This window comes from Durotheca rogersii, assembly GCF_024521655.1.
Source record: "Durotheca rogersii strain YMJ 92031201 chromosome Unknown GGS23scaffold_32, whole genome shotgun sequence".
In the NCBI taxonomy this organism is placed as follows: Eukaryota; Fungi; Ascomycota; class Sordariomycetes; order Xylariales; family Xylariaceae; genus Durotheca; species Durotheca rogersii.
The window spans coordinates 298,506-321,686 of NW_026251263.1; the positions used below are offsets into that span (position 1 = coordinate 298,506).

At 53.6% G+C, this 23,181-nt stretch overlaps 8 protein-coding genes across 8 annotated transcripts; 5 read left to right on the top strand and 3 right to left on the bottom strand.

Annotated features, from left to right (window-relative positions):
* Positions 1 to 3,355: 3,355 nt before the first annotated feature.
* Positions 3,356 to 4,744, top strand: GGS23DRAFT_616181 (uncharacterized protein; the record flags this gene model as incomplete). Its single annotated transcript, XM_051520771.1, has 2 exons — positions 3,356 to 3,366; positions 3,536 to 4,744. The coding sequence occupies 2 exons, from the start codon at positions 3,356 to 3,358 to the stop codon at positions 4,467 to 4,469; spliced, it is 945 nt and encodes a 314-aa protein (XP_051368201.1). The 3' UTR covers positions 4,470 to 4,744.
* A 105-nt stretch (positions 4,745 to 4,849) lies between these two features.
* Positions 4,850 to 6,274, top strand: GGS23DRAFT_585652 (uncharacterized protein). Its single transcript, XM_051517392.1, has one exon. It carries the CDS (start codon positions 5,076 to 5,078, stop codon positions 6,081 to 6,083), a length of 1,008 nt encoding a protein of 335 aa, XP_051368202.1. The 5' UTR covers positions 4,850 to 5,075; the 3' UTR covers positions 6,084 to 6,274.
* Positions 6,275 to 7,571: 1,297 nt separating this feature from the next.
* On the top strand, positions 7,572 to 8,937 carry GGS23DRAFT_585655 (uncharacterized protein). The gene has a single exon (XM_051517393.1). It carries the CDS (start codon positions 7,923 to 7,925, stop codon positions 8,436 to 8,438), a length of 516 nt encoding a protein of 171 aa, XP_051368203.1. The 5' UTR covers positions 7,572 to 7,922; the 3' UTR covers positions 8,439 to 8,937.
* A 17-nt stretch (positions 8,938 to 8,954) lies between these two features.
* Positions 8,955 to 10,353, bottom strand: GGS23DRAFT_585659 (NAD(P)-binding protein). The gene is made up of 2 exons (XM_051517394.1): positions 10,098 to 10,353; positions 8,955 to 10,036 (listed from the first exon to the last, which is right to left on the bottom strand). The coding sequence occupies exons 1-2, from the start codon at positions 10,169 to 10,171 to the stop codon at positions 9,148 to 9,150; spliced, it is 963 nt and encodes a 320-aa protein (XP_051368204.1). The 5' UTR covers positions 10,172 to 10,353; the 3' UTR covers positions 8,955 to 9,147.
* Positions 10,354 to 10,522: 169 nt separating this feature from the next.
* On the top strand, positions 10,523 to 12,087 carry GGS23DRAFT_585662 (uncharacterized protein). The gene is made up of 3 exons (XM_051517395.1): positions 10,523 to 10,888; positions 10,949 to 11,036; positions 11,131 to 12,087. The coding sequence occupies exons 1-3, from the start codon at positions 10,814 to 10,816 to the stop codon at positions 11,868 to 11,870; spliced, it is 903 nt and encodes a 300-aa protein (XP_051368205.1). The 5' UTR covers positions 10,523 to 10,813; the 3' UTR covers positions 11,871 to 12,087.
* Positions 12,088 to 12,576: 489 nt separating this feature from the next.
* Positions 12,577 to 18,968, bottom strand: GGS23DRAFT_320106 (uncharacterized protein). The gene is made up of 7 exons (XM_051512875.1): positions 18,609 to 18,968; positions 18,336 to 18,555; positions 16,088 to 18,278; positions 15,755 to 15,940; positions 15,593 to 15,693; positions 14,785 to 15,542; positions 12,577 to 14,727 (listed from the first exon to the last, which is right to left on the bottom strand). Exons 1-7 carry the CDS (start codon positions 18,743 to 18,745, stop codon positions 12,759 to 12,761), a joined length of 5,562 nt encoding a protein of 1,853 aa, XP_051368206.1. The 5' UTR covers positions 18,746 to 18,968; the 3' UTR covers positions 12,577 to 12,758.
* Positions 18,969 to 19,937: 969 nt separating this feature from the next.
* GGS23DRAFT_600419 (uncharacterized protein) lies at positions 19,938 to 21,277 on the top strand (the record flags this gene model as incomplete). The annotated part of the gene is made up of 3 exons (XM_051519063.1): positions 19,938 to 20,182; positions 20,314 to 20,381; positions 20,463 to 21,277. The coding sequence occupies 3 exons, from the start codon at positions 19,938 to 19,940 to the stop codon at positions 21,275 to 21,277; spliced, it is 1,128 nt and encodes a 375-aa protein (XP_051368207.1).
* Positions 21,278 to 21,397: 120 nt separating this feature from the next.
* Positions 21,398 to 22,649, bottom strand: GGS23DRAFT_320156 (cyanate hydratase). The gene is made up of 4 exons (XM_051512876.1): positions 22,355 to 22,649; positions 21,869 to 22,278; positions 21,731 to 21,789; positions 21,398 to 21,510 (listed from the first exon to the last, which is right to left on the bottom strand). The coding sequence occupies exons 1-3, from the start codon at positions 22,385 to 22,387 to the stop codon at positions 21,738 to 21,740; spliced, it is 495 nt and encodes a 164-aa protein (XP_051368208.1). The 5' UTR covers positions 22,388 to 22,649; the 3' UTR covers positions 21,398 to 21,510; positions 21,731 to 21,737.
* Between the last annotated feature and the right edge of the window lie 532 nt (positions 22,650 to 23,181).

Genomic DNA, 23,181 nt, shown 5'->3' on the forward strand with positions numbered 1-23,181 from the left:
GCACGTAACCAACCATTGGAAGATCATCGTGGCAAATGGCTTGTCGCCAATCTGCTTTAGCCGATCCGCATAGAGTTCGCTCAGCTGTGATGGCAACTTCTGCGCTTCTTCCAGCAGTTCTTCCTCGTCACGTACACGATCCTCGAGAATGTCAAGCATGAGCCTCGCATGAAGGATCATACCCTGGCCCGCGGTCAGTAAACCTAGTAGGATACAGACAGAGTAAACAGAGCCCGTCAGGTTGACATACATTGGACTTTTTCCGCACACTTTCCATTACTTTTGGCATATCTTTCGGCAATGTTCTCGATTTCTGCATGCGGTCTGCGATATACAACTTGATGTCTTCGTTTAACTTATGAACAACGCTATTTAATTGAAGATTGATGTAGAGTGGATCGTCAAATAGGGGTTTAATTGCCTGCAAGGAGCGACTAGTGATCACAATTCGGAGGCCAGGGAATGCATGGATCTCGTTGAGCCAGGCTTTAAGCTCCCATTCGTTGCTGTCTTTACATTCGTCGAGAGCGTCGACGACCAAGAAGCTTGACCGGACCAGTGCGAGGATTTCTCGAATTGCTTGAATGAGGGATTCACGATTATGATCTACTGCAAGGATCTGGCGTGCTTTTTTCAAGGACTGTGCCCATAACTTAGGTCGAGTTCTGTGGATTCCCCTAAGCAATTGATCGAGAAGCGTGGGATAGAATTTCTGCAGAGACCGCAACTCCTTCATATCTGCGCTCTTCGCATCAAAAGCGAAGTACATAGTAATAGTGGCGGCGTTCGATTTCAGATATTCATGTATATACTAGCTAAGCATCAGCAACTAGACATACGTATCTCATAGAGTTGATGACTACCGACGTGAGCAAAGAAGCTTTTGCCGGAACCTGGATTGCCGATAATCCAGAGGACAGTTTTTTTTGACCTCCACTTTTCGAAAGCATTCTCCTGCGTGATCCATTGGCATGTGCCGGGCGTGAGTCTTCGTTGCTGCTCCTCGGACAAAGAGGTGAAATTATGGGAATTGAGCGATCCGAGAAATTCCAGGCTGTCCATGCCTACTGAAACTTAGACATACTCCTGCCAACACCTAGAGAAGAGAGGGCCTTACGCACTGAATCGGATTTCTTGTTCTTCTTCCTGTTCTATTATTGGCTGTGGTTAGCCGGACGGAAGAGCAATAAGCCAGGCTGGGACCGCACTTACCGATCTTACTCGTAACCATCTGCGCAATTCTGTTCTTTATCATAATATAGCTTCTATCTCTCCTGTCCTTGAACTTGTTTAGGCCGAAGTGATCCGTATCCAACGGCTCCGACATGCAGCCCAGACGAGATGCAGAGTTCTCCGTTACAACCTAGTACCGGCTTCAGTATTAGACACGCGTACTCGCCTTTAGTGGGGATATAGTGAGGTATGGAGTTGGGTGAATGATTAGGAGGCAACTTCTTCACGGGATGCTTACCAACTCGACTGTTTTACCGAAAATTCTTCGAGGTTTTGATTCATAGTAGTCAATCGAAGGCACCTCAGCATATTCCTTAGCGAAGGTATCCTCTAGGCTCCGTGCCTCTCCAGAAGTACGGTCCATGTATTTTAATAGCCTAGTACTTGCACCCTGCCAGTAATGGAAATGACAATAGAGCTTTCCCAAAGCTGAGTAGCTGGATCCGGCGTGAGGAGCCCCTAAAAATATGATGCCGGCGAGGCTCTTCGTGAGGTTTTTCCGTCGTTTTCGAATGCTAGGGTCGGTGACACGTTCTCGGGCAATGACTAACGCCTAATATTATATATGACCCATTAGGTGATGTCGGAGGTGTAAGAAATTGGATTATGTAGTTGACACTTGCCTGCTCAATAAGCAAACCTCCGAAGCTGTGCCCGATTAGGATGAGAGGGCGATCTACTATCTACAGAATTGTCCTGTTAACTCATGTATTCCGTCGTATTTCGTGAAAATGGGGACTCACTCCGTCTTCAGCCCGGATGTCCTCAAGCGTACTGAGTAATTGTTTTCCATACCCTGGTAAGTCTTTCACCAATGCGTCGGATTTCCAATAGGAATTGTGTTGGAACGCCATGATGCGAGCTTTCGGGAAGTCATAGGGGAGGAAGTCTTTGAGCCAGAGCCGGTTGGATGCCTTGTGGGTCCAGGTAGTTTTGACTGACGATCCTAAACCGTGAACTGCGACAATACTATGAATACGTCAGTTAACGTCCGGGATGATGTAGACGATTTTCAAGTTGACGAAATAGCCGGATTAAAGTTGGAATATTCAGCCTTACTCTACTTCGGCATCTGGTGGACCATGATAAATAACTATAGGTCCCGTGTCATCTAGGACTCGGGTCGAGACGGATGCCTGACCTGGGTCTTGGTCGGTATTGTTTTTGGACGTGAGTTCTCGCAGCACCCTCTGAGCAACCTTGGTGAAGGTTGACGCAAATGGGGACATGGCGATGGCCAGAGCCAGAAGCCCAAAGAAAACGACCATTCCCCATGTTGAATTCGTTGGAATCACGATCCAGGCTGTTAGGGTGCCAATAACTATCGGGGCAAAATTGCGGAGCGAAGGGCTATTCGGATCCAAAGATAAGAGAGTAAGCCCCAAGACCAAGAAAGGTGAGCATTGCTGAATATCCAGAGGCATCTTCACGAGAATTAGAGACCCTCAAATTTAGAAGGTTCTTCCTTGGGAAGAAGACCAGAGCTGACGGTCCCGTTGCGTGATATGAGTTACTCAACTGTGATGTTGCAGCATATTACAGGAGACGTTGGAACAGAAAATCAAGAGGAAAAGACGGACAGAGAAAAGGTCTGGGCGATTCTACGTCTCTTGCCTCGGCTTCCCTCCCACCCAAATCAGACCCATAACCGACATTCTTGCCCATTCTTTCCACATCCCTTCTAGAAAACAAGCACACCGTCACATTTTATGTGTAGTATCCGCGATAAGAGGCAGGGGTAATAACGCGGCTTGATCTAGAGTTACTGGGCGTTATGGAGATAGTGTGGCCTTTCTTCATTCGTCACCTTGCAACTGGCCTCTTGTTTCCGAGGGTGTGCGGTATGCAACATCCCCTCATCCTAGTGACGAATGCAACGCTGACGGGCTCTCGGGAGGTTTAGTCGGGATATCCGGTGACTATCTTGCACCTTGGAGGGGACGGTGGCAATATTGATTTGCGATGGTTACTTAGCTTGCGTGTGATTGCCTTGACTCCAGACATCAGGCCCCGTAAGAGCTGCGCGATATATGGACTCTGTAATTATATTGGTATGAAGACAGCTTAAGAGTCATCCTATTGCAGTAGACACGTCATTCAATAGAGAAAGCTGTCGATAATCATGCTGACACCGTGATAGAGGTTGGGGTGGATTCCAATGTCTTCCTTCCATTACATTCTTGGCAGACAAAGTAGTCTCAGCCGCATTTGCCATCTTTACAAGCGAGGCGAGCCTTGAATCGTTGAGCACTACCGGGAACGTCGAGCACCGAAATATCACAGTCACAGTTTGATTTCACAGAATCGAAAAGCGGGAGTATCTGCCCGGAGATCCTCGAATTAAATTGGACGACGGGCACATTGGGCAGTATTTGGAATCCGAACTGGCAACGAGAGATTTAGACCGGCTAGCGCCTCACCTCTGGCTGGTTGGCAAGCAGGACAGTTCTCACATCTCGTCGCTCACCCACCAGCTTGTCCGGGGTCGTCAGATCGTCATAACCGAGAAGCCCGAGCTCCATCTTGTGTGGTATTACGACCGCGTGTTCGTGAAGCCGCTACCTAAATATCTCTTGTCGCACGCCTTCTGGAAATACTACCTCTGCTCGGAGGATTCGCCGATCGACGAAAGCTTGAGGCGCGATCTCAAAGGGGCCTCTCTCGGATTCCTCCGCTCGTACAGCCGACTAGTTAGACACAAGTCGGATTTCGCACTTGCCAAGCATGAAGACCACTGCCTGCTTCCTAAGGGAGTCAAGTATAGGAGCCTCATGGATCTACTCGAGCGTTTTGACCTTATCGACGACGTGGATGTCTCTCCGCGATATCACTACGGAGAGTTACGACTCTCGCGGTTGAACTTTTGGTCCAAGATTTTGCTCTTCCGTTTCTGGTACCACAAGGTTGACGGGCAGTACGGAAACTACTTTGCTCGCTTTTATAGGCCTATCCTGTTCATCTTTGGAGTCTTCTCGGTGCCTCTGAGCGCGATGCAGGTTGTCTTGGGCATTCAGGCTCTCTTCGAGCCAGGCGAATCGTGGGATGTCTTTGCTAGGGTGTCGCTTGGCTTTTCAATTTTCGCTGTTTCCTGTGCCGCGGCGATAATCATGTTCCTTCTTCTCACTTTTATTAGCCTGTCGTCGCGAGAAATCGTATTTGCTCTGAGGGACCTGATTACCAGGAGATGTTTAGCGGCTCGTCGGAATCGTGGCCAAATGCCCGATGATAAGCGATGATAAGCGTTAGACAGACTTGGACGAAATCTGCCCGTTAGCCACTAGTTTATGTAGGTACCTAGGTAATTCGTCATCTTGCCATCGGGTGCAGTGCGCGACCGTCACGTGACATTATAGGTGCTGCCCTGCTGGCAGGCTCTTCCTATTACCTAGGTGTAGCCCTGTTAGTAGGCAGGTTTTAGGTGTAGCTCTATTTCTAGGTGTGGCTCTATTTCTAGGTGTGGTCTATTTCTAGGTAGGTATTAGGTGTAGCTCTCTTAGTAGGCTTTTACCAGGTGCAGCCCTCTTGGCAGCTCTCGGCCTGATCGGCTCTATATGATGGCTTATCGCGCGTTTATCCTATCTGGAGGATAGTTATAATACGTCAAACTCCCTGTCATGCTGCTTCGACGTATTTTATTACTCAGATTACGATTCGTAGTAGCTAATAAAAACGTGAATATAAATATATGATTCCGTCCTTACACGTACCTACCTACACGCTTTAACATACCTACCTTCTATCCAATTTCACGTTTACCAACGCGCCAAACCCCGCAGAGTAGAAAATCTGGAGCGAGTCCTCTCACCTTGCGACCTCTTCTTAAACGACGCAGAATATTCAGGATGAAAAAGAAATCGCTGGTCCGCCGACTTCCCCGTCTAACTTATCGTCTGAATATGAAGGACCACATCCTAGACGATAACCTACCCTCCCCCGAATCCTGGCCGAAGATCGAGCGCCTCCACCTACCACCTAGAACGAATCTGGGTCTCCTCGATGCTCTCCCTCTTGAGCTGCTGCATGAGATTCTACCCCAACTTGACTTGCGCACTCTCGCGGACGTTCGACGGGTCAACAGACGCGCCATAGAGTTAGTCAACTCCCTGCCCCAATACAAAGCTATCAGCACACATGCACGGAATGCGCTGCGCGGCATTCTAAGCATCGAAACCGGCAGGTGGATTACCTGTAGAACTCTGTACGAGAAATTGTGTACGCCGGGATGCGAACAATGTGGCGACTTGGGCGGTTATCTCTATCTCCTCACCTGCAAACGGGTTTGCTTCCTCTGTATTTCGGAGGACAGGCTGTATCTGCCACTGTCACGGAGACGTGCGAGCTGGAAGTTTGGACTGGATAGCCGGATCCTCAACACATTGCCTCGCATGAGAGTCATACATGGCACCTACTCGGGGCGCAGGAAGAAGTTTTGTGGTCCCTCTGTCCTGGTCGACTACGAATCCGCTCTTCATGCCGGCATCTCGCTTCACGGTTCGTTAAGCGCCATGCAACAATACGTGGCGGGCATAGAGGCCCAGAAGCTTCAGGCATACCAAGTGAGGGTGGCAGGAGTACCGCAAACCGGGTCCGTCACACGCCGCGTGCGACGGCCTCCAACATCAGACCCCATTGATAGCGAGTCAGAAAACCCATTTCGATTTGTGGCGGTAGCCAAAGTACCTTGGCTGAACAAATCGTCGCGAGAGATTGAATGGGGCTTTCACTGCCGTGGGTGTGAGGAATCCACTGGGCGGCCTTTTCATTACAGACGGAAATTCACGGCTGCCTCGTTCGATGACCATGTAAAACAATTGGGAAATATTCGAGGCGGAAGGCATGTTGAATACTGAACTCGGAAAAGAATCGGGGGCTATCCCTCCAGTGTACGAGGCAATATGAAGCTGGTCGACGTCCTTGAAATGATTGTTAAACAGTACTAGACTGGGAGGGTGGAGTTTATCGACACTGATATGTCTGCAATCGTTTCTATAGCTGATATAATATCCGTATGAACATGAGAGTAAATTAAACATCAACCTAATATCATTACTATCTACTGATATGTTGCTTAAAACGTAGACGCCTACTTCAGCTGGGACGACCTGCACGATCTCACTCTCCGAATCCACCTCAATGGAGCTGTCAGTGTCCTTAATGCCCCCAGGGGCGTAATATGGGTCAGCTACCTCGTCGTCGACGTCCATTGCTCCTTCGGCCAAGGCGACTCGTCGGGCTCGCTCTCGGCGGATGGCTCCCTGGACCCGCTCGCGCTTCACGTCCCGGGCGCGGAGCTCATCCATCTCTGCGCCCGAACCGCTCTCCCCACGGGGGCGTTTGCGGCTAGTGGGCTCTGTCTGGGCGGGGGCAGCTCCCTGCTCGGGAGCAACTCGGAGGGACACACCACGCTCGATGAGCCGCAGCTCTGGAATATCCCGAATGTATACCAAACCGCGGTCGTTCAACCAAAATAGGCGTCTACGTTTTACGTGACAAGTGTCGTTGGTTAATTTGCACTGATGCTGTAAACCTTGGGAGAGACTTACGGGCGAGGATAGTAGGTATCGTTAGCCAAATAAGGAGGATAGATCAGGCCTTTGTTGGTTTAGTTAGGATACTCCGAGGTCGGATCTTAATATACTCGGAAGCGTAAGGGTGTCGGAATGACTGAGAATGTTCGTTGTGGAGTAGAACGGATACGAGAGCGGAGAAATATCATGAGGTTGATCGAACTGGCGACTATTTGTACTCGGATTGCTCATCTTGAAAAGCACCGAGCGCGTCTTGGTGTCTCGTCATGCCAGAACAGTCACCCAGCTCGATGGTGAAGAACCCTCAAGCAGTTGTTGGTATCAGAAGTCGGAGGGTGATGCCTTAAAGGCTAGGCGCTTCTTGGTGTAGCGGCGGCTAGAATCTGCTACGATGTTGGTCGCCCCCCGGCTACGGAGTCGCGTATCGAAGAGGAACAGCGTGGGCGCGTCGTAGGAGGACCGGATGGGAACAGGAATGGCCACGGCTGCCGACAACTGGCCTAGTGCCGATCGGCCAGCTATAGATGGTGGCTGGGGGCAATAAGAAAAGATGTTGATCTAGATGTAGGTTGAAGTATGTATGAGGAGAATATGAGTGCGAGATCCATATGAGTAGGTACTCATCACAAGGCCTACGTGACCTAATCTCACATCGTATTACTACTATGAACGGACAATAATTTGCACCCGCCTTCAATTGCAACTGCCCTCGATTATACCTACCTACCTACCCACCTACCTACCTCTACCTGAAGTATGAACGGACAATAACCCCTATAATTGAATATGTAAGTGATCATAGCCGTTGTACTGCATTATCGGTTATATGCATTTAAAACAGATACCTCCTTTTTATGAGATGGATCTTTTCCTAGATGTTGATATACGACTCCGTACCCGGCTCCACAAAGCGACTTGAAGTGAAGTTGGAGGCCGATGCCTCAAAACGGGTCCAAATGTTGGACGCAACGGAGCCGTGGTGGTATTAATGGTGGCTACGAAGGTGAAGAGGGATACTAGGATCATCACTGCCCACTTCCATTTTATCTCCCTGCGACGAAAAGCGAGCGGATCTAGCACACGCGGGCCTATATATCTTGCATATATTATATACACACATGATCAAGCACGGGGGCATCGACGAGCATAACTTTCTTATTCATGAAGGGAAGGCAACCATCGATTTTGACAATGCCTCGAGACCGGCCAGCGATGATGAGCTGGACGTCGAGCTTAACCAACTGCAGGACTAGTTGCGGGACACGTCTGGGAGAGGGGGAACAGTCGTCGAAAGCGGTCCACGTCGAGGTTCTTGGCCCATTTTGTCGGATGGTCGGTCGTCGAACTGGATTACGTATCCTGTGTTGGTTTGTCCTGGCAGTTATCATGTACAATAGGTTTCTGGGCTACGTACTAGTCATGAGAGATGACGCCTTGCGTACCACTAGTTTGTGTTTGCAAGCGCCTGTCGATGATTTCGAGTCGGTCCGTGGCAGACCTAAAAGCGGCCTGCGCCCGCGCCGGCCAGATAGGGCCAGTGTGGCTGGCGATCGGCCCAGGGGGGTCGCTCCGTTCAGGTCCTTGTTCGTCTGCCTTATTCGACCGTTACGAACCACGACTAACTCCAGACAGCGGCCGCTCCCATCAGCTAGACAGAGCTTCTCCTTGGCTCGGTGACAAGGTAAGCACCCGCTCGGGCATCGGATCTAACTCTAAGCCACTTCTATGCCCGTTGGTGATAGTCCAACCCACCGCGGCAGAAGAGCTGACGCTACATCGTGTCCGTCGTTAGCGCCTGTCTCGTCCAACTGTCATGAACCTTGACATGCTTGTCCACTCGCATACCTTCTCATTGGCGGAGCAAGGAGTCGGCTGGAGCGAGGCCGACCAACTCAGAAAAAAAGGAGGCCTCGACAGCAACACACGTCTTACAGTACAGGCGTCCCTGATGCATCTTAAGTTCTGATACCTATTGTCGAGGACTTCCTGGATGAGGATCCATGGTACTAGAAGGGGGGCGCTATCCAAACCCCCAGGGCGAGACTCCGTGCCGACGTCAGCATCGAATCGTGGTAAAAGTTCTATTGGAGAGGTTCGGCACTCTTGGGGGAGGAATCCCCTGGACTGCTACGCAGCAGTAGCAGCGGAGTCTCGAGGAATCGGATTCTTGAGGAACTGGAACTGGCAGGTGGCGGGGTAGTTAAGTGGTGGGGCGGTTTGGAACCGCGGCCTACCATGACGTCAATATACCCTGTGCCGCCGTTACCGGACTTATTGACAACGGCAGACGCCCTCCACCAGAATTGACCATAACGTTGTTCAAGTTAGTTACATGACAATAAATCTATTGATATAATCGAAAACCACCGAAATCCCATTAACGCCATTACCGAACCCACCCTTCCCTCCTCATCAGCTCCCCAGTCCACTCCTCCAACCTCTTTGCGAGCTCCCCGTCCTTCGCCGCACCGCTCTGCCAGCTCGGCTCCGCGAACCGGCGGAAAATGTCGAAATACGCGCCGCTCTGCTCCGCCTTCATATCCGGGCTCGCCGCGCAGAACAGACTGGTCCACGACCCCTTATCGGCCGGCCACATCAAACCCAACATGCGCAAGACCGAGAAGACACTTGTCACTCTCGACCCCGACTCCTCGGCCGACGTGGCGAGGTTCGTCTCGACCAGACCCGGGTGCACGGACGCGACCCAGATCTCGCCCTCGCCGCTCCGCGCGCTGGGGGAGCCGGGGCCGTACGTCGCGTGCAGGGTCTTGGCGTGCAGGATGTTGGCGAGCTTGCTCTGTCCGTAGCGCGACCACGGGCTGCCGTCCTTGAGCGACGGGTCCGCGAAATTGATGCCGCCCCTGGGCGCGCCCAGGTGGCCCGACGAGGTGAGGTTGACGACGCGCACGCTGCCGGGCGGAAGCGTCTTGGCGGTCCGCAGCATCAGCGGAAGCAGGTGCGCCGTCAATACCCAGTGCGCGAGGTAGTTGGTCTGCCACTGGGCCTCGTGGCCGTCTTTGGTCATCGCGAAGGGCGTCGCCATGATGCCTGCGTTGTTGACCAGGCCGTGCAGGGCGGTTTCGCGGGCGAGGAAGTGCTCCGCGGCCGCGACGACGCTGGCGAGGTCCGTGAGGTCCATCTGCAGCAGGTCGATGTTGGCTGAGGGGTGCATTTTCTCGATGTTGGCGATGGCTGCTGTGCCCTTCTCTGCGGATCGGGCGCACAGGTAAACGTGCGCGCCGTGTTCTGCTAGGTGGGCTACGGTGTAGTAGCCTCTGTGGTTTGGTGAGATTAGCGATTCGGGATTCGCGGTGAGAGGGGAGAGGGGAGACTTACATGCCAGAATTCCCACCTGTGACTATGAATACTTTGCCCTTGAGATCGGGGAGAGTGTCGGGGTGGAAAGTCATGTTTAAAACGAGTACTTGAGTCAACGTGTGAAGGTGTGGGTAGGTAGGTAATACTAAGGAACAGACAATACTTTGCTGTCTTCGATTTAGTTGTATGTTTTCGACGATACAAATAGATGCGTCAAAACCAAGGTGTTGCTACGACCTTTATATTCCTCTTACTGAACAACGTCTGAGATACTTGCGTCTTGGATGTTAATATTCTGAGCATCAGATATCGTGAGCAAGCTGCATGACCCCTGGACATATTGAAGAGATGGACCAATAGGAGAATTCAGAGTAGGTGAGTGAGCCAGCTGCATGAAGCGTCGGGCTCACTGCCGAATATCTAGCTACTATGGTAATGCTGGAGCTCGTGATCCTGGTCTATGATGTGAGCAGGTTGCATGACGCCAGACCTGCTCAAGTTAGACACTGTAGTAGTGATCAGATATATAGATATTTATATCGTGCCGTTTCACTAACCCCTGTCTGTCTGCGCCTCAGCTGGGGAACAATAGGGCATATCAATTCCTCCGTTCCCGAGTTGTCAGATTCGTCGTTGTGAGCAGGCTGCATAAAACCGCCTTAGCCGGTCCGAAGAAACTGGCATCGTTCATCACCAATTTCATCATCACCGCAATTCCAACGTCCGCTAGAATCATGATTAGTACCTATCAGCCTGCAAATTCAACAGCGCCACGCGTCCAACTCGCGTCGATGCCACAATTGGCTGAGGTACGTACCAGGTCGCCCCCTTCAATCACCAAGACGACGTGACCTGCTTACCACGTATAGGCGATAAGCAGGGAAGACGACTGGACCGGGACCAAGGATGCCGCAGCACGCAGACGGGCACAGACTAGACTCAACACAAGGGCATACCGTAAGTAAGGCCTCGTTTCCCCCTCCGCCCAGATCAGGAGTCCGGACCAGTCCGATCAAGGGGTACCCGATTACCGAAACCAACAGTCCAGCAGGAAAACGCAAAGCTCTAGCAAAGAAGGCCGAAGCATCCAGTGCCGCAACTGGGACGCTGGTCAAATTAGAAGCGCTAGTGGAATGCTGGGACGTTGAGCAGCAATCCCTCTCCGTCGTCCCAGCATCCCGTGTCAAGCAATTATACAATGCGAGAAATCCCTTGCTGCCAGATAAACCCAGAAAAGAGCAGTTCAGCATCGTCTTCCCCCTCTGTCCAGACCACCTCATCACGCTCCTCCAATTCAACGCCCTCCGCGCTCTGGCCGTCAACCGCACTCTGATCTCGGGCATCCTCGTCACGCCGCTCGACTGCGACGAGGAAGTGACCCACGTCATCCCCTACCCTGCCAAGCCCGAACTGCTCCCTTCGACACTCCTGCCCACCACCCTCCAGCAGACGGTGCCGCACGGCGACTGGATCGACCTGTTCCCGTGTCCCGAGGGACGAGACCGCCTGATCCGGGCCGCCGGCACCTTCGACGAGGACGAGCTGTGGGCCGACTGCATCGGCGGGCTGTACGAGGGCTTCCCCGACGATGAGATCGAGCGGCGCGGCATCATTGCGTGGTCGCCGCCCTGGGACATCACCGGGTGGGAGATGTCGGAGGGGTTTCTGAGGAAATGGGGGTGGCTGTTTAAAGGGCTGCCCGGGGCGTTAGAGGCGACGAATCGGTGGCGGAGGGAGAGATGCGAGGAGCCGTTTGTTCATGATGACTGCACGTCGCAGGCAACTGTGTGACCTTTGTGTTTCCCGGCCGCTTCTTCAGGGGATGGATGACGGCTTGTCAGGCAGGAAGTCGTTGCTGCGGAAAATCGAGCGTCCGACTGCCTATTTCTAAACATCAAGATTCCGCGGGATAAAAAATCATGTTACGTAGATCGGGAGAGCTACGTAAGCACTGAGATTGCTCTGCTGTGGGAGCAATAGAAGATGGGATGAAGACGTTGAATTAACTGACTAGCTAACTACCTAGGAAGGAAATGAATAAAGAAGATGTGAGCTACCTATATGTACACGATAGGGGGCTGGGAGCTAGGTTAGGTAAGCGAGTGACCAGTATAGGCGGCTCTCTACGTGACAAATCACATTGGCGACAACTTTCCACTACGTTTCCTCTTCTCCGTATCCCAGAGGCACCTCACTCCGCAGCGTATCTGACTGCTCATCTCGGGCTGGAGGATGTTCTTGAACTGGAAAGGGCCATACCCTTGTCGTCCAATTCCTGCTGGAGAAGTGCGAATTCGAGAGTACCGACATCTATTTTCCTTACTCTACCTGCACCTATTGTTCCTGATCTCGAGACCGCCCCTCAGGGACATTCCCGCCCGGACCCCTTTCTACCACCCGTCCGAGACGTAGGAGTCCCTCTAGACGAGCACGGAGAAGGTCGACAAGTTGGGCATGTACTTGACCTCCAGCGTTTTGTTCACCTCGGGTACCTACCCGGGCACCCCGTACCCGACAGCAAGAAAAGAGAGCAACGTTTTTCGAGTGTGAGAGTATCACAGGTCTATTTCTAATGCTACATTGCTTCGTAGGTATAATATACGGAAACGCTTTTAACCCTACCGCGCAGCCTGTCTCTGGAACTAACCTAATATCCAACCAACCTATCCGTAGGCCCGCCTACTTCCTGCCGAACATGCCTGTCCCCATCGTCTTTGCCTTGTCCAAGGTAGTCCGCACCCCGCCGCTGAAGAACGACGACCGCTGCGCCCTGAGCTGCGGCCGCTGCGGGTCCCACCCGGAGCCGTCGTACACGCCGCCGTTCGCGTACTGTGGCTGCGGCTGTTGGTCGGGCGCAGCCACGCCGGCGTTGTACGCCTGATACTGCGGCTGGGGGGGAATGCTGCTGTCGCCGGACCCGGACGGCGGGCCGCCACCGCCCTGCCAGTCTTGAGGCTGGTACGCCTGACCCTGGTGCGCGTAGGCCGAGCTAGCCGGGTTGTAGAACTGCTGCTTTGGCGGCCGAGGCGGCACTTGGCTGGCCGGGTTCGGGTTGTAGGCTGCGTACGTCGGTTGATGGGGAGCGTATTGGCCCCCTGATGCTGGTGCTGTTGCCGACGGCTGGTAGTACGATGATCCATATGGCGGGCCACCATTATGGTACTGGGCCGTGCCTTGCTGCGATGCTGTCAACGGTGGTGTCTGACTCTGCGGGTGCGTGTGGGTGTTTTGGTACGAAGCCGAGGATCCCGAGGTCCTGTGTTGCCTTTCCGGGCCCGGTTGGTCGTTCTGAAAAGGAGAAACTTCTTTTTCCGGCAGGTAGGCCACAACGCTGGCTGGTGGCACCGGGAATGACCCCAAAAACGGCTCGAGTGGTTTCGGGGAAGGTGGCTGACTAGGTGCAGGTTGGCTCTCGTACGACACTCTTGGCGCAGGCTTTCTCTTGACGACTCCTTGAGGGGGTAATTCGACAAGCTGTGGAGCCGATATCTCGGAATCAGGGCCATGAACTCGTTTCTGCTCTTCAGGTTCAGGGCGCCCAGGGGCTTGTTCTAGGTTATCGTTTGGTTGACTGTCGTAGCTGAGACGTTCAGGCACAGCAGAGATAGTTGAGAACGGCTTATTCGTGAACTCGTTCCATAGGGCGGCTTGGTTAGCTATAGCGGACTTAAGCACGTCGGAAATCTGTTCAATGGAGTGGGGTCCATTTGGATTTAATCCATCATCAGAAGAGTCTAGTCGTCCATCCTGGCCGTAGATCGAGGGGGTGATCCGGTCAGAATCGCTGTTAGACTGCCGATCGATGGCCTTTACGGGCGGTGTTGTTGTATGGCTAGCAGTAGCCTTTGGAGTCACCGGAGTCTCGTCATCATAGTTGAGAGCCTGATGGCCGTTGAATACGCCCCGAACGATACTGGTAACTGTCGTGTCGCCAGATTCCATAGCAGTCTTGAGAGTCCCTAACAACACCGAGACACGATCGACGAGAACTTCTAGACATTTGGAGTTACCCTTCTTAAGCGCTGCTTGAAGAGCATTTTTTCCCTCTTTATTTGCATGCATGATGTCGGCGCCACTATCAAGCAGGAACTCGACCGCTTTTTTGTCCCCTCTCGATGCAGCTACGATAAGGGCAGTGTCTCCGTCGCCGTCTGGAAGATTTATATCTGCCCCGGCATCGAGCAACAACTGGAGTGAGGACTGCGGCATATAGGCCGCCGCGTTTATGAGCGGGGTAGACGGATTGCCTTGACCACCGAGCACGTCCAAGTCTGCCTTCGCTTTGACCAGGAACTCGAGGATCTCCTCTTCTGCGCGTATCGTGGCCGCGACGACAGGAGGTGCGTCGGGACCTCCTCCGAGATTGGGATCAGCGCCGCGATCGAGTAGTAGCGAGACTATGTGCGTTCTTCCCGCTTCGCAAGCTCCTTGAAGTGCAGTCCCTGCCTCAAAGTTCTCGTCATCAACGATCGCGTTGACATCGACCCCGTGCTCTAGCAGTTCTAGAACGACCTCGTAATGACCCTCTGTAGCAGCGGTCTGAAGCGCCCATCCTTCGGCTGCGTTTACATCTGCGCCGGCTTCGAGTAGCAGTCGAACGATGTCGATCGTGCCATCATACGCTGCAGCTGTTAAGGCGTTGCCGTATCTTCGCCCCGTCAGTATCCGTGCTCTCTATAATGGCGGCTACTTTTGGGAGACTCACTCAAGGCCAGTCGCGTTGGCATTTGCTCCGAATTTCTGTAAAAGCAACTTGACTGTCGACTCCTTTTCTGTGTCGGTGGCTTCATATAGAGATTCGTCGAGTTTCTCTTTACTAATCGACCCATCCGCGTACCGCCAGATCACCTCGAGGAGGCTATCTTGGTCCTCGGTGCCTGTCGCTGCTTCGTAGAAGACTTCGTCGCAGTTGAGTCCGGCGCGTTTCTCCAAGATGATCACGACGATGTCCCAGTTCCACTCGCTACCAGCTGTATCGAGGGCGTCTTGGAAGTACTCCTCGGCGTGTTCGAAATCTAACAACCTCTTGAACACATCGACTCGGCCTGCCTCTGCTGCCTTGACTAAAGCCTTGCTGTACTCTTCCGGAGGTAGTATAGCAGCATACTTCTCGACCAGATACTCAAACATTGAGATGTCGGATAATAAGGCGGACAACGCCAACGGAGCCGTGAGGTCCTCCCGGTCTATCGTCAAAGAGACACCGTGCTCGACAAGCAACTCGACAGCGGCTCGGTTGCCTGACGTGATCGCTGCGTTCACAACTGGGCCGATGTCGTTGGAGGTCGCGTTGGCATTCGCTCCTCTTAAGAGGAGCTTCTTCATCACTTCGACGTGGCCTCCGAAAGCAGCCATGTGTAAAGGCGTCTGTTCTTGTATCTCATCTCCGTCGTCAATCACGGCACCTCTATCAAGTAACTCCTCGACGATCTTAGGGCGTCCAAAATAGGCAGCGAAGTGCAGCTAACCGAGCATTAGAGAGACTAGCTGTCACGGGGCTTCGCCATACTTACCGGCGAGTTGACCATTTCGTCGTGCATCATGATCTGGTTCTCGTACCCGTTTCGAATCAGCGCGGCGACCAGCTCCCTGAACCCAACCGAGGCAGCAACGTCTACAGCATTCTGGAGTTAGTGATAGGTATATACGGATAAGCTGGAGTTGGGAATACGTACGCAAACCGGTAAACGACTTGGTGCTGAAGCCGTCGAATACACTGGTCATGCGGAAATATTCCACAAGCCAGCGGTGTCGGATGAGAGACTCAGGCCCCCAGAAGTCTTCCTCCTGACTTAGGTCTTCGGCAATCTCCCGCGTAGCCTTGCTAGCATGACGGAGCCAATATTTTACCGTATAGGCCTCTAAGGTGTCTGAGTTAGCGAAAAATCGTATAGCTGATGCCTAAAAGTCATGACACGATTACTCTCTGAGGCTGTCATGAAAGGATTATGGTTTCTAGGGTATGGCACGACCAAATCATAGCTTCGGATCTCGAAGGTTAGACTTACCAGCTCGGTCGCGGAGGATGTCGGCTTCTGGATCTTGCTCTTCTTCACTGTCTACATCTGTTTCGCTTTCGTCGTCATAATCGTCCTCGTCGTCCTCGTCTTCGTCGTCGTCATCACCACCGTCTTCGTCCGAAATCATGCTTGCCGCTTCGTCCTCATTTTCGTCTTGGCCGCCCTGCTCGGGGGTGGCCAGGTCCTCAAATTCACCAATAGCCTTCTCTAGAGGGGGGAAATTGAACCTATCATTCACGTGAGAAAAGGATCGGAGGGCGAGGACGCCATGCTGCCACTTCTTCTCCTCGGCCGACATGCCGAGAAGTTGCTTGGCGTTTTCGAGGAGATGTGTCTTGACCACCACGTTCATGAAGGAGATGGTGTTGCTAGCCCGTTTGAAAATGAGGAGCGGCTTGCACTTCTCGATGAACCTGCGGAGTTCTGCCTTCTCGTCATCATTCGAGCGGAACCCAGCGAGAATTCCCAACTCCACCTCCGTAGGATCTTCATACGTGAGGACGAGTGCGCGCAGCATCTCCTTGATCTTCTCGGCGTCTGCCTCGTTGGCCTTGAAGACCTGGAGCCAAGAGTTGTTTAGCAGCGTCGTGAGATCCTGCGGCATTCTCTCGAGAACCCGCCGCACCTTGAGGTCACTCTCGGCATGCGGGAGCTCCTGCAGTTGAACGCAGGTAATGTCGATCCATTGCGTGTTCTGAGCTCGCTTCCCGATCAGGCTACTTGCAAAATAGGCGAGCGCTTTGTTGTAGTTCTTTTCCTTCTCAAGCGTGGTGACTCGCTCTTTAGCCCTTTTACGCAGCGCCATCTGAACCTGATTTCCGTACTTCTCGTCATCGTCGAGATCGACAAGACGGACGCCGTCAACCTTGAGTGCTTCCTCGATATTATGGGCCGCCCTGCTGGTAATCATCCATCTCGTCGGGACTCGCTTCGTATCTGCTGTGTTTAGGGACTGGAGCTCGAATTGCAGGTAATTAAGGAGCTTTATAGTCGAGTCCGAATCTTCGGGAAGTACGTGCAGGTTATTCAAGACGAAGATAATCTTGCTACCAATGAACTCGTCCGCGAGCATGTCCTGAAGTGTCTGCCACAAGTTTTCTACCGTCACCCGTGCTTGAGACCTGTCGCTTTCATTTTTCTTAGCAAACGACTTGGCATAAGAGGCGAGCGTTTCCTGCTTGTTGATTAATTGTGTGATAAGACTCTTGAGTATGTCCTCCGCGGTCGAGTAATCTGTTGCTGAATCGCAGAAGAAATAGGCGAGCAGGATGGGCCCCTGACTTGTATTCTTTTCCTCCTGGGTTCTAATTAGGGTTTCGATCTCGTTAACAGCAGCCAGCGACGCGCTGGTCTTGCCTCTGCCCTCCGGTCCGCGAATCCATAAGCAATCTCCGGTTCGGACCTCGTCACTTGTTTCCGGCTCGCCGAGCCACTGCGTATATTCCGCTTCCTTCGTGATCCACGAGGACGACGCGAATGTCTGTGCCAGGGCCTTGCGCTTCTTCTGAACCTGCACGCTATCGAGCGCCTCCATGATACTATTGATCATGGATCGATCGATGGCGCGAACCGAATTCAGGCGGTTTTTGACGGTTAACGGTGCCCGGTGAATGAACTCCTTAAGTTGATCCCTAACGAATTGATTCCAGCGATCGTCCTTCGGTCCGTCGAATTTGACGAGATTTCGATGGTTACAGGCCAGACCCTGTTCCTCGACGCCAGGTAGCGTTGCGGAGTCACGACTCACGAATTCAGCGTACTCCTTCGGTATCAGTGCCTTGCTCAAGCCAAACAGATTAGGCAAGCCAGCTATTTTGGAGAAATCGGTAGGCTGTTCCTCGAAGAAACAGAACAACTCGATTCTGGGGCTGACCTTCCCGGCCAAGCGCATGAATTCATGCTTCAACTCCCGGAGACTCTCGTCCCCAGGCTTCATCAAGTCCAGCAACTTGGAGGAGGAGGCAGCGCCGACCTTCTCGGCCAAGTGCGCATACATCGCGGCAGCAGAAGCGACCGGGGCTCCGTTGAAGGGTGTCCCGAAGAAGATGGCCGCCGCAATAGCTTCGAACATGATGGGGAACCTGTCTCGCCGCGAGTCGGCTATGGTAATGGCTTTCGCGATAACCAGACCTCCCATGCTGTGGCCGATGAAGACTATTGGCCGTCGTTGTGCCCGACCCTATCTCATCTAGATCAGCACATATGTAGACGGGCTTTCCTAGTATCGCGTGCTTACCTCTCTTTTACTCCTCAGACCGTTGAGCAAAGTCATGGCAATATTTGCCATGAACTGCTTTACCTTGAGTGAACCCGTCCATGCCGACTCGTACATATACAGCAAAATTCTCGCTCGTGGGAAATCTCTGACCAGACCTTCCGTGGTCCAGTTGAAGCTGGTGTTCTCTGACTTCCAGCTATCCTCCGGATGAGCCCCAAGGCCGGGCACGAAGACGATGCTAGAAGGGATTAGTCAAGGACGAAAGAGCCGCGTCTGGATACATTAACGTACTCAATCTCAGGCTCTATATTCGGTTTATCGAGCGGATAGAGTTCCTTGATCCCCTGTTGCACGATATCATAATCCTTTTTCTTTCTCGCGGGGCCCGGGGCGGCCTTCCGCGTCGTTACGGGGGACTGCACAGACATGACGACGCAAGTACAGGACTATGTAGGTACGACCTGTAGGCGAGGTCGGATTCCGCAGTCCAAGAGGACTCACGATAGGGTATTTCAGGTTATATACCTACCGTACGCATCATGGTCAACCGGTGCCTAGGTACCTATAGGCGACGCGGTCCCCGAGCTTCGGGATAGATAAGCTCGCGAGAACCGCCCCCAATTCTCTAGCCTACAGCGGGAAATAGAAGCGCTGAGCCCCTGTCGGCTTCCATGGCGTCAGCAATGGTTCCATTTAGTGAGGCTGATCATGCTCTACCCCGGCCTCTATGCTATGCTGGGTTTGCTACATGGGTGGGCTGTCAGCACTAGAGAATGAGAGAATGCTGAACACGCCCAGAACTGGCCAGGATCTTCTCAAACGGGAATGGTTGTGTTGCTCCATATCTCCCTATTATTACATAGGTGTCCAGCCGGCGGATTTTGAGAAGAGCCATAGGTCTGGCAAAATAAGGCTACGCAGGACATCGTGTTGATCACGGATCCAGCTGCTTACAGGGCGTTGCCTGACTAGACGAGCGCGATGCCTCCTCTCCTTCTGGAGGTCTACGTCTTGAAGGATCACTTTCTTGCCCTTCAATAATACCACGCGAGGCCCTATGACCAGGCCCAGGGTTACATATGCGGCACAGCGATTCTGCAACGGGAAGACAGAGATTGTACCTACGTGGTGTCGCGCCAGGCGCGGCACGGATTCCGAGAACCTGGTGTCGAACCTGAACCCCCTGGAGCCCCAGAACCAAGTCCAGCCAAGACCTACCTACACCTACCTACATAAGCACATAAATAACTATGAACAGATCGCTCAAGTATCCAAACCCTTGCCCGCCCTATCGTAGGGATGGACGGGCCGTTGCCAGACGGACGAGCCGAGCCTTGTGTAGCTATACATAGACAAATTGCCCGTAAGAACAAGTCATACCTAGGTATGCATATTCGCCTCCACTTCATCTCGCGAGCCGCCTCACCCTGCAAACTTGGCTGCTACTCTTACCTGCAGGCTCTAAGAATGCCGTAAGCCCGTGGTAAGATGAAAACAAATAACAGCTGTTTTATCGACTGCAACCGGGCCTCGTCACCATCGTCCCTATAAGACGATCCAGGAATTCCTACCACGAAGGACTCGCGGCTCTAAAAGCTGTCCTCGAATTAGGCGCCCAAGATGGATGCCCCGTCCTTACCTTTCAAGAGTCGAGTGCTCGAATCGCGAGATAATGACCGCGATGCGGATCGCAAGCCAACCCCTGCCGCTCTACTTCCAGCGTCCTATCGCTCGAAGCGCGATCATATAATCGTCCCACACGCGGAATCGGACTTCCTCTCGCAAGATCTCCTCGTCGACAGATTAAATAATATCCAGGACTGGCTCTGGATCTGCGGGCGGCCGATGCCCCCGCGACCAATACGGTATGTCCCAGCTCCATCCCATGGATTTTTCTAGGACTTCACGCGTACCCCACTGTTTTGCTCTCTTTCGCATTGCCATAATATCACCTACCGACGTAGGTATACCTCCATGCATACTGACCAAGTCGTAGTGAGTCCCCGACGCGTCCCCATTTCAAAACTCTCATATGCCCACTGCTGTCTCCGAGCTGTACTAGAAGTACCGGCTGGTGGGAGGAGAAAGACGAACCCGAAAGCGGCAAGGGGTCGCATCCCGACTCGAGAGGCTAACTTCTCGTAGATCACCAGATCCTCATCTCGCGAGACATCACCGTTACCGAAAACCCGGAGCTCCACCTCGTGTGGGCGAAGAACCGCATCTTCCTGAAGCCCATCCCGCCCTACCTCCTAGACCCGAATTTCTGGGCGGCCCACATCGTCCGCGACCGCAAGCTGGCCGAGTGCGCGCGGGGCTTCCTGTTCTCGTATACGGCGCTCGTCGCATACCCGAGCGACTTCGCCATCGCCAGGGAGAAGGGCCTGCTGCCCGAGGAGGTCACCTGGGCGGCGTGGCAGGAGTTCGTCGGCGAGATGCTGCAGGGCCACTGCTACGCGTCGATCAACCCGCGGTACTGGTACGGCGAGCTGCGGCTGAGCCGGCTGAACCTGGTCTACCGGCTGGGGATGGGGTCGGCGCTGCGGGGGTACTCGCGGGTGGCGGCGCACATGGTGTACGCGGACCTGCTGCGGGACAACTTCGCGGCGCTGGCGACGGTGCTGGGGTACGTGGTGATCGTGCTGACGGCGATGCAGGTGGGGCTCGGCGTCGAGCGGCTGCAGGCGGACGAGGCGTTCCAGAACGCGAGCTACGGCTTCACCGTGTTCTCCATCATCGCGCCGCTCGTCGCCGGCGCCTGCATCTTCGTCGGCGTCCTCGCCATATTCGCGAGCAACTGGGTCGCCACCAAGCACTACGAGGCCCGGCGCTTCCGCGAGATGGGCGTCGAGCCCTTCTGGAGGGCGGCGACGTCGCCGGCGCCGGCGCCGGGAGAGGGCGCGACGGCGATGCTGGCGGGGAAGAGCACGAGGGTGGAGTCAACCGGCCCGAGTGCGTGATAGATTGCAATTACCTAGTTTCCTACGTATGCGTACGTCATGACCTGAGCCGTGCACACAGCTTTCTATCACCGGCTCGAAGAAAACACACCGTGGTAACCGTCACCACAATTCAGTTCAGGGCCTGACGGCGAAAACGTCACGTCTAGGAACGCACCGCTGGGCTTTGAACGTAGGCTGTAGGTTCAAGGCTGGTATTCGTGTTTATTGGGTTCTGATATTTTGCTCGATAACTCGGTACTTTTAGTACATGAAGCCATAATAACAAGAGGGGAAACACCGCAACCACTCGATATCTTCAATATGTACTCATAGAGAATGTCCTCGCGTGTCATTTAGACTTATATACATATTAGTCCGCATGCCGAGTCATGTCATGAGCGGCGCACCACTCAGTATACTTACGGAACCGGGTAAGTATTTGTGCGAGTGAAAATAGTGTCAAGTACCTACCTTCGACTTAGAACCGGGAGTACGGCAGCCATTTTCCGCGTAGGGTGATGTTAACCCAGCTGCTCCGTCGTTAGCCCCCTCTCCCTCGCACGATTCTCCCCGCCATCCAACTCGGACTGGGAGTGGGGTATTACTCACGCGACGCCGTCCTGATCGACCTCCTTCTCGACCTTGGAGGAGAAGGCTATGGCGCTCATGATGCCGTCGCCGAACTTCTCGTTGAGGACGGCCTTGAAGGAGTAGCCGTAGTTCTGGACGATCTCGTAGAGGCGGTAGATGAGCGGCTCGACGGGCGGCATGGGCCCGGCGCGGCCGCGGTCGGGGAACCCGCTCATCGCCGCCGCCAGGCTCTCCCTGGGCACCTTGAGCAGCCGCGACAGCTTGTCGACGTCCTCGGCCGACGCCTGCGCCTGCCCGTAGAACAGCGCCGCCACCGCCACCTCGCCGCGCCCCAGCTCCCGCGCGATCTCCTCGAAGGTCAGCTTCCCCGTCGCCTTGGCGTCGAAGAGGGTCTTCGAGTACGCCGGCAGCCGGTCGACGAGGCTCGACTGCGAACAGCGCGCGCGAGTTAACAGTGCGGTCTAATTAATCAACCAGGGGGGGAAGCACAGGTGCGGTACTGACGTCGAGCGTAGCGATGTTCGTTGGGCCGGTCATCTTTGCGACGGGATTTCCTGAGACGTGCAAGTCTGTCCAGCACAAGAGGGGAGAGAGGGGAGGAGAGACGAGACGAGACGAGGGGAACCCAACCGCTAATAAATACGCCCAGTAGACTAGTAGACCCCCAACGCCATGAACATCACCTACTGTCTTACACGGGGCGGCACACGCTAAGCAAGGGCCTAAGGAAGAAAGGAACCCCGCGCTGAGCTGGGGAACATCGTAGCGCCGGGCTCTGGGCGCTGGAGTCGTCTTTCTCTGCCGACAGCTCGGCAGCGGAGAAAAGCCGGGAACTCGGCGTATTACGCTATCGAAAGGGTGAGAGATGCCCGTTCTTACTAAATGCGCCGGCTCGAAATCTCCGTGCCGGCAAAGGCGACAGGCGATGCTATCGCGACACGGGATTCTAGGAATCTGCTTGAGGGGCAGGCAGTAATCCGTAGACCCAACTCCGCAGCCCAACCGAAGGGAGTGTGCGAGAGCCCTCACGGTGGCACCGGGGGCAGTCTCGGTTCATAAAGCTACGGATTCTCCGTCTCACTTGTGTCTTCGGACGGCCGAAGAGCTGCATGAATTTTGCCAACGTGAAGCCTTCCGGTGTTGGGTAGTTAGAGCTTCTAATTGATACATGCTTATAGGTTGAATTAATATCGTTGTACCTACCTAATATGTTTTACCTCCAGGCGCTTTCGCGATAGAGTGTGCGGTAAAAAACGATGCCACCAGAGGCAATTTTCCGCTTTCTGAACCAAGCTCTCAACGGGGCAGCTTGAGCTATGACTTCAGTAAGC

Coding starts and splice junctions, on each gene's coding strand:
- GGS23DRAFT_585652 (XM_051517392.1), top strand. CDS start 5,076: ATGAAAAAGAAATCGCTGGTCCGCCGACTTCCCCGTCTAACTTATCGT.
- GGS23DRAFT_585655 (XM_051517393.1), top strand. CDS start 7,923: ATGAAGGGAAGGCAACCATCGATTTTGACAATGCCTCGAGACCGGCCA.
- GGS23DRAFT_585659 (XM_051517394.1), bottom strand. CDS start 10,171: ATGACTTTCCACCCCGACACTCTCCCCGATCTCAAGGGCAAAGTATTC. Junction 10,037..10,097: donor ACAGGTGGGAATTCTGGCAT/GTAAGTCTCCCC, acceptor ACCAAACCACAG/AGGCTACTACACCGTAGCCC.
- GGS23DRAFT_585662 (XM_051517395.1), top strand. CDS start 10,814: ATGATTAGTACCTATCAGCCTGCAAATTCAACAGCGCCACGCGTCCAA. Junction 10,889..10,948: donor CGATGCCACAATTGGCTGAG/GTACGTACCAGG, acceptor TACCACGTATAG/GCGATAAGCAGGGAAGACGA. Junction 11,037..11,130: donor ACTCAACACAAGGGCATACC/GTAAGTAAGGCC, acceptor ACAGTCCAGCAG/GAAAACGCAAAGCTCTAGCA.
- GGS23DRAFT_320106 (XM_051512875.1), bottom strand. CDS start 18,745: ATGTCTGTGCAGTCCCCCGTAACGACGCGGAAGGCCGCCCCGGGCCCC. Junction 18,556..18,608: donor AATATAGAGCCTGAGATTGA/GTACGTTAATGT, acceptor AATCCCTTCTAG/CATCGTCTTCGTGCCCGGCC. Junction 15,543..15,592: donor ACGAAATGGTCAACTCGCCG/GTAAGTATGGCG, acceptor ATGCTCGGTTAG/CTGCACTTCGCTGCCTATTT.
- GGS23DRAFT_320156 (XM_051512876.1), bottom strand. CDS start 22,387: ATGACCGGCCCAACGAACATCGCTACGCTCGAC. Junction 22,279..22,354: donor CGAACATCGCTACGCTCGAC/GTCAGTACCGCA, acceptor CGCTGTTCGCAG/TCGAGCCTCGTCGACCGGCT. Junction 21,790..21,868: donor GTCGATCAGGACGGCGTCGC/GTGAGTAATACC, acceptor ACGACGGAGCAG/CTGGGTTAACATCACCCTAC.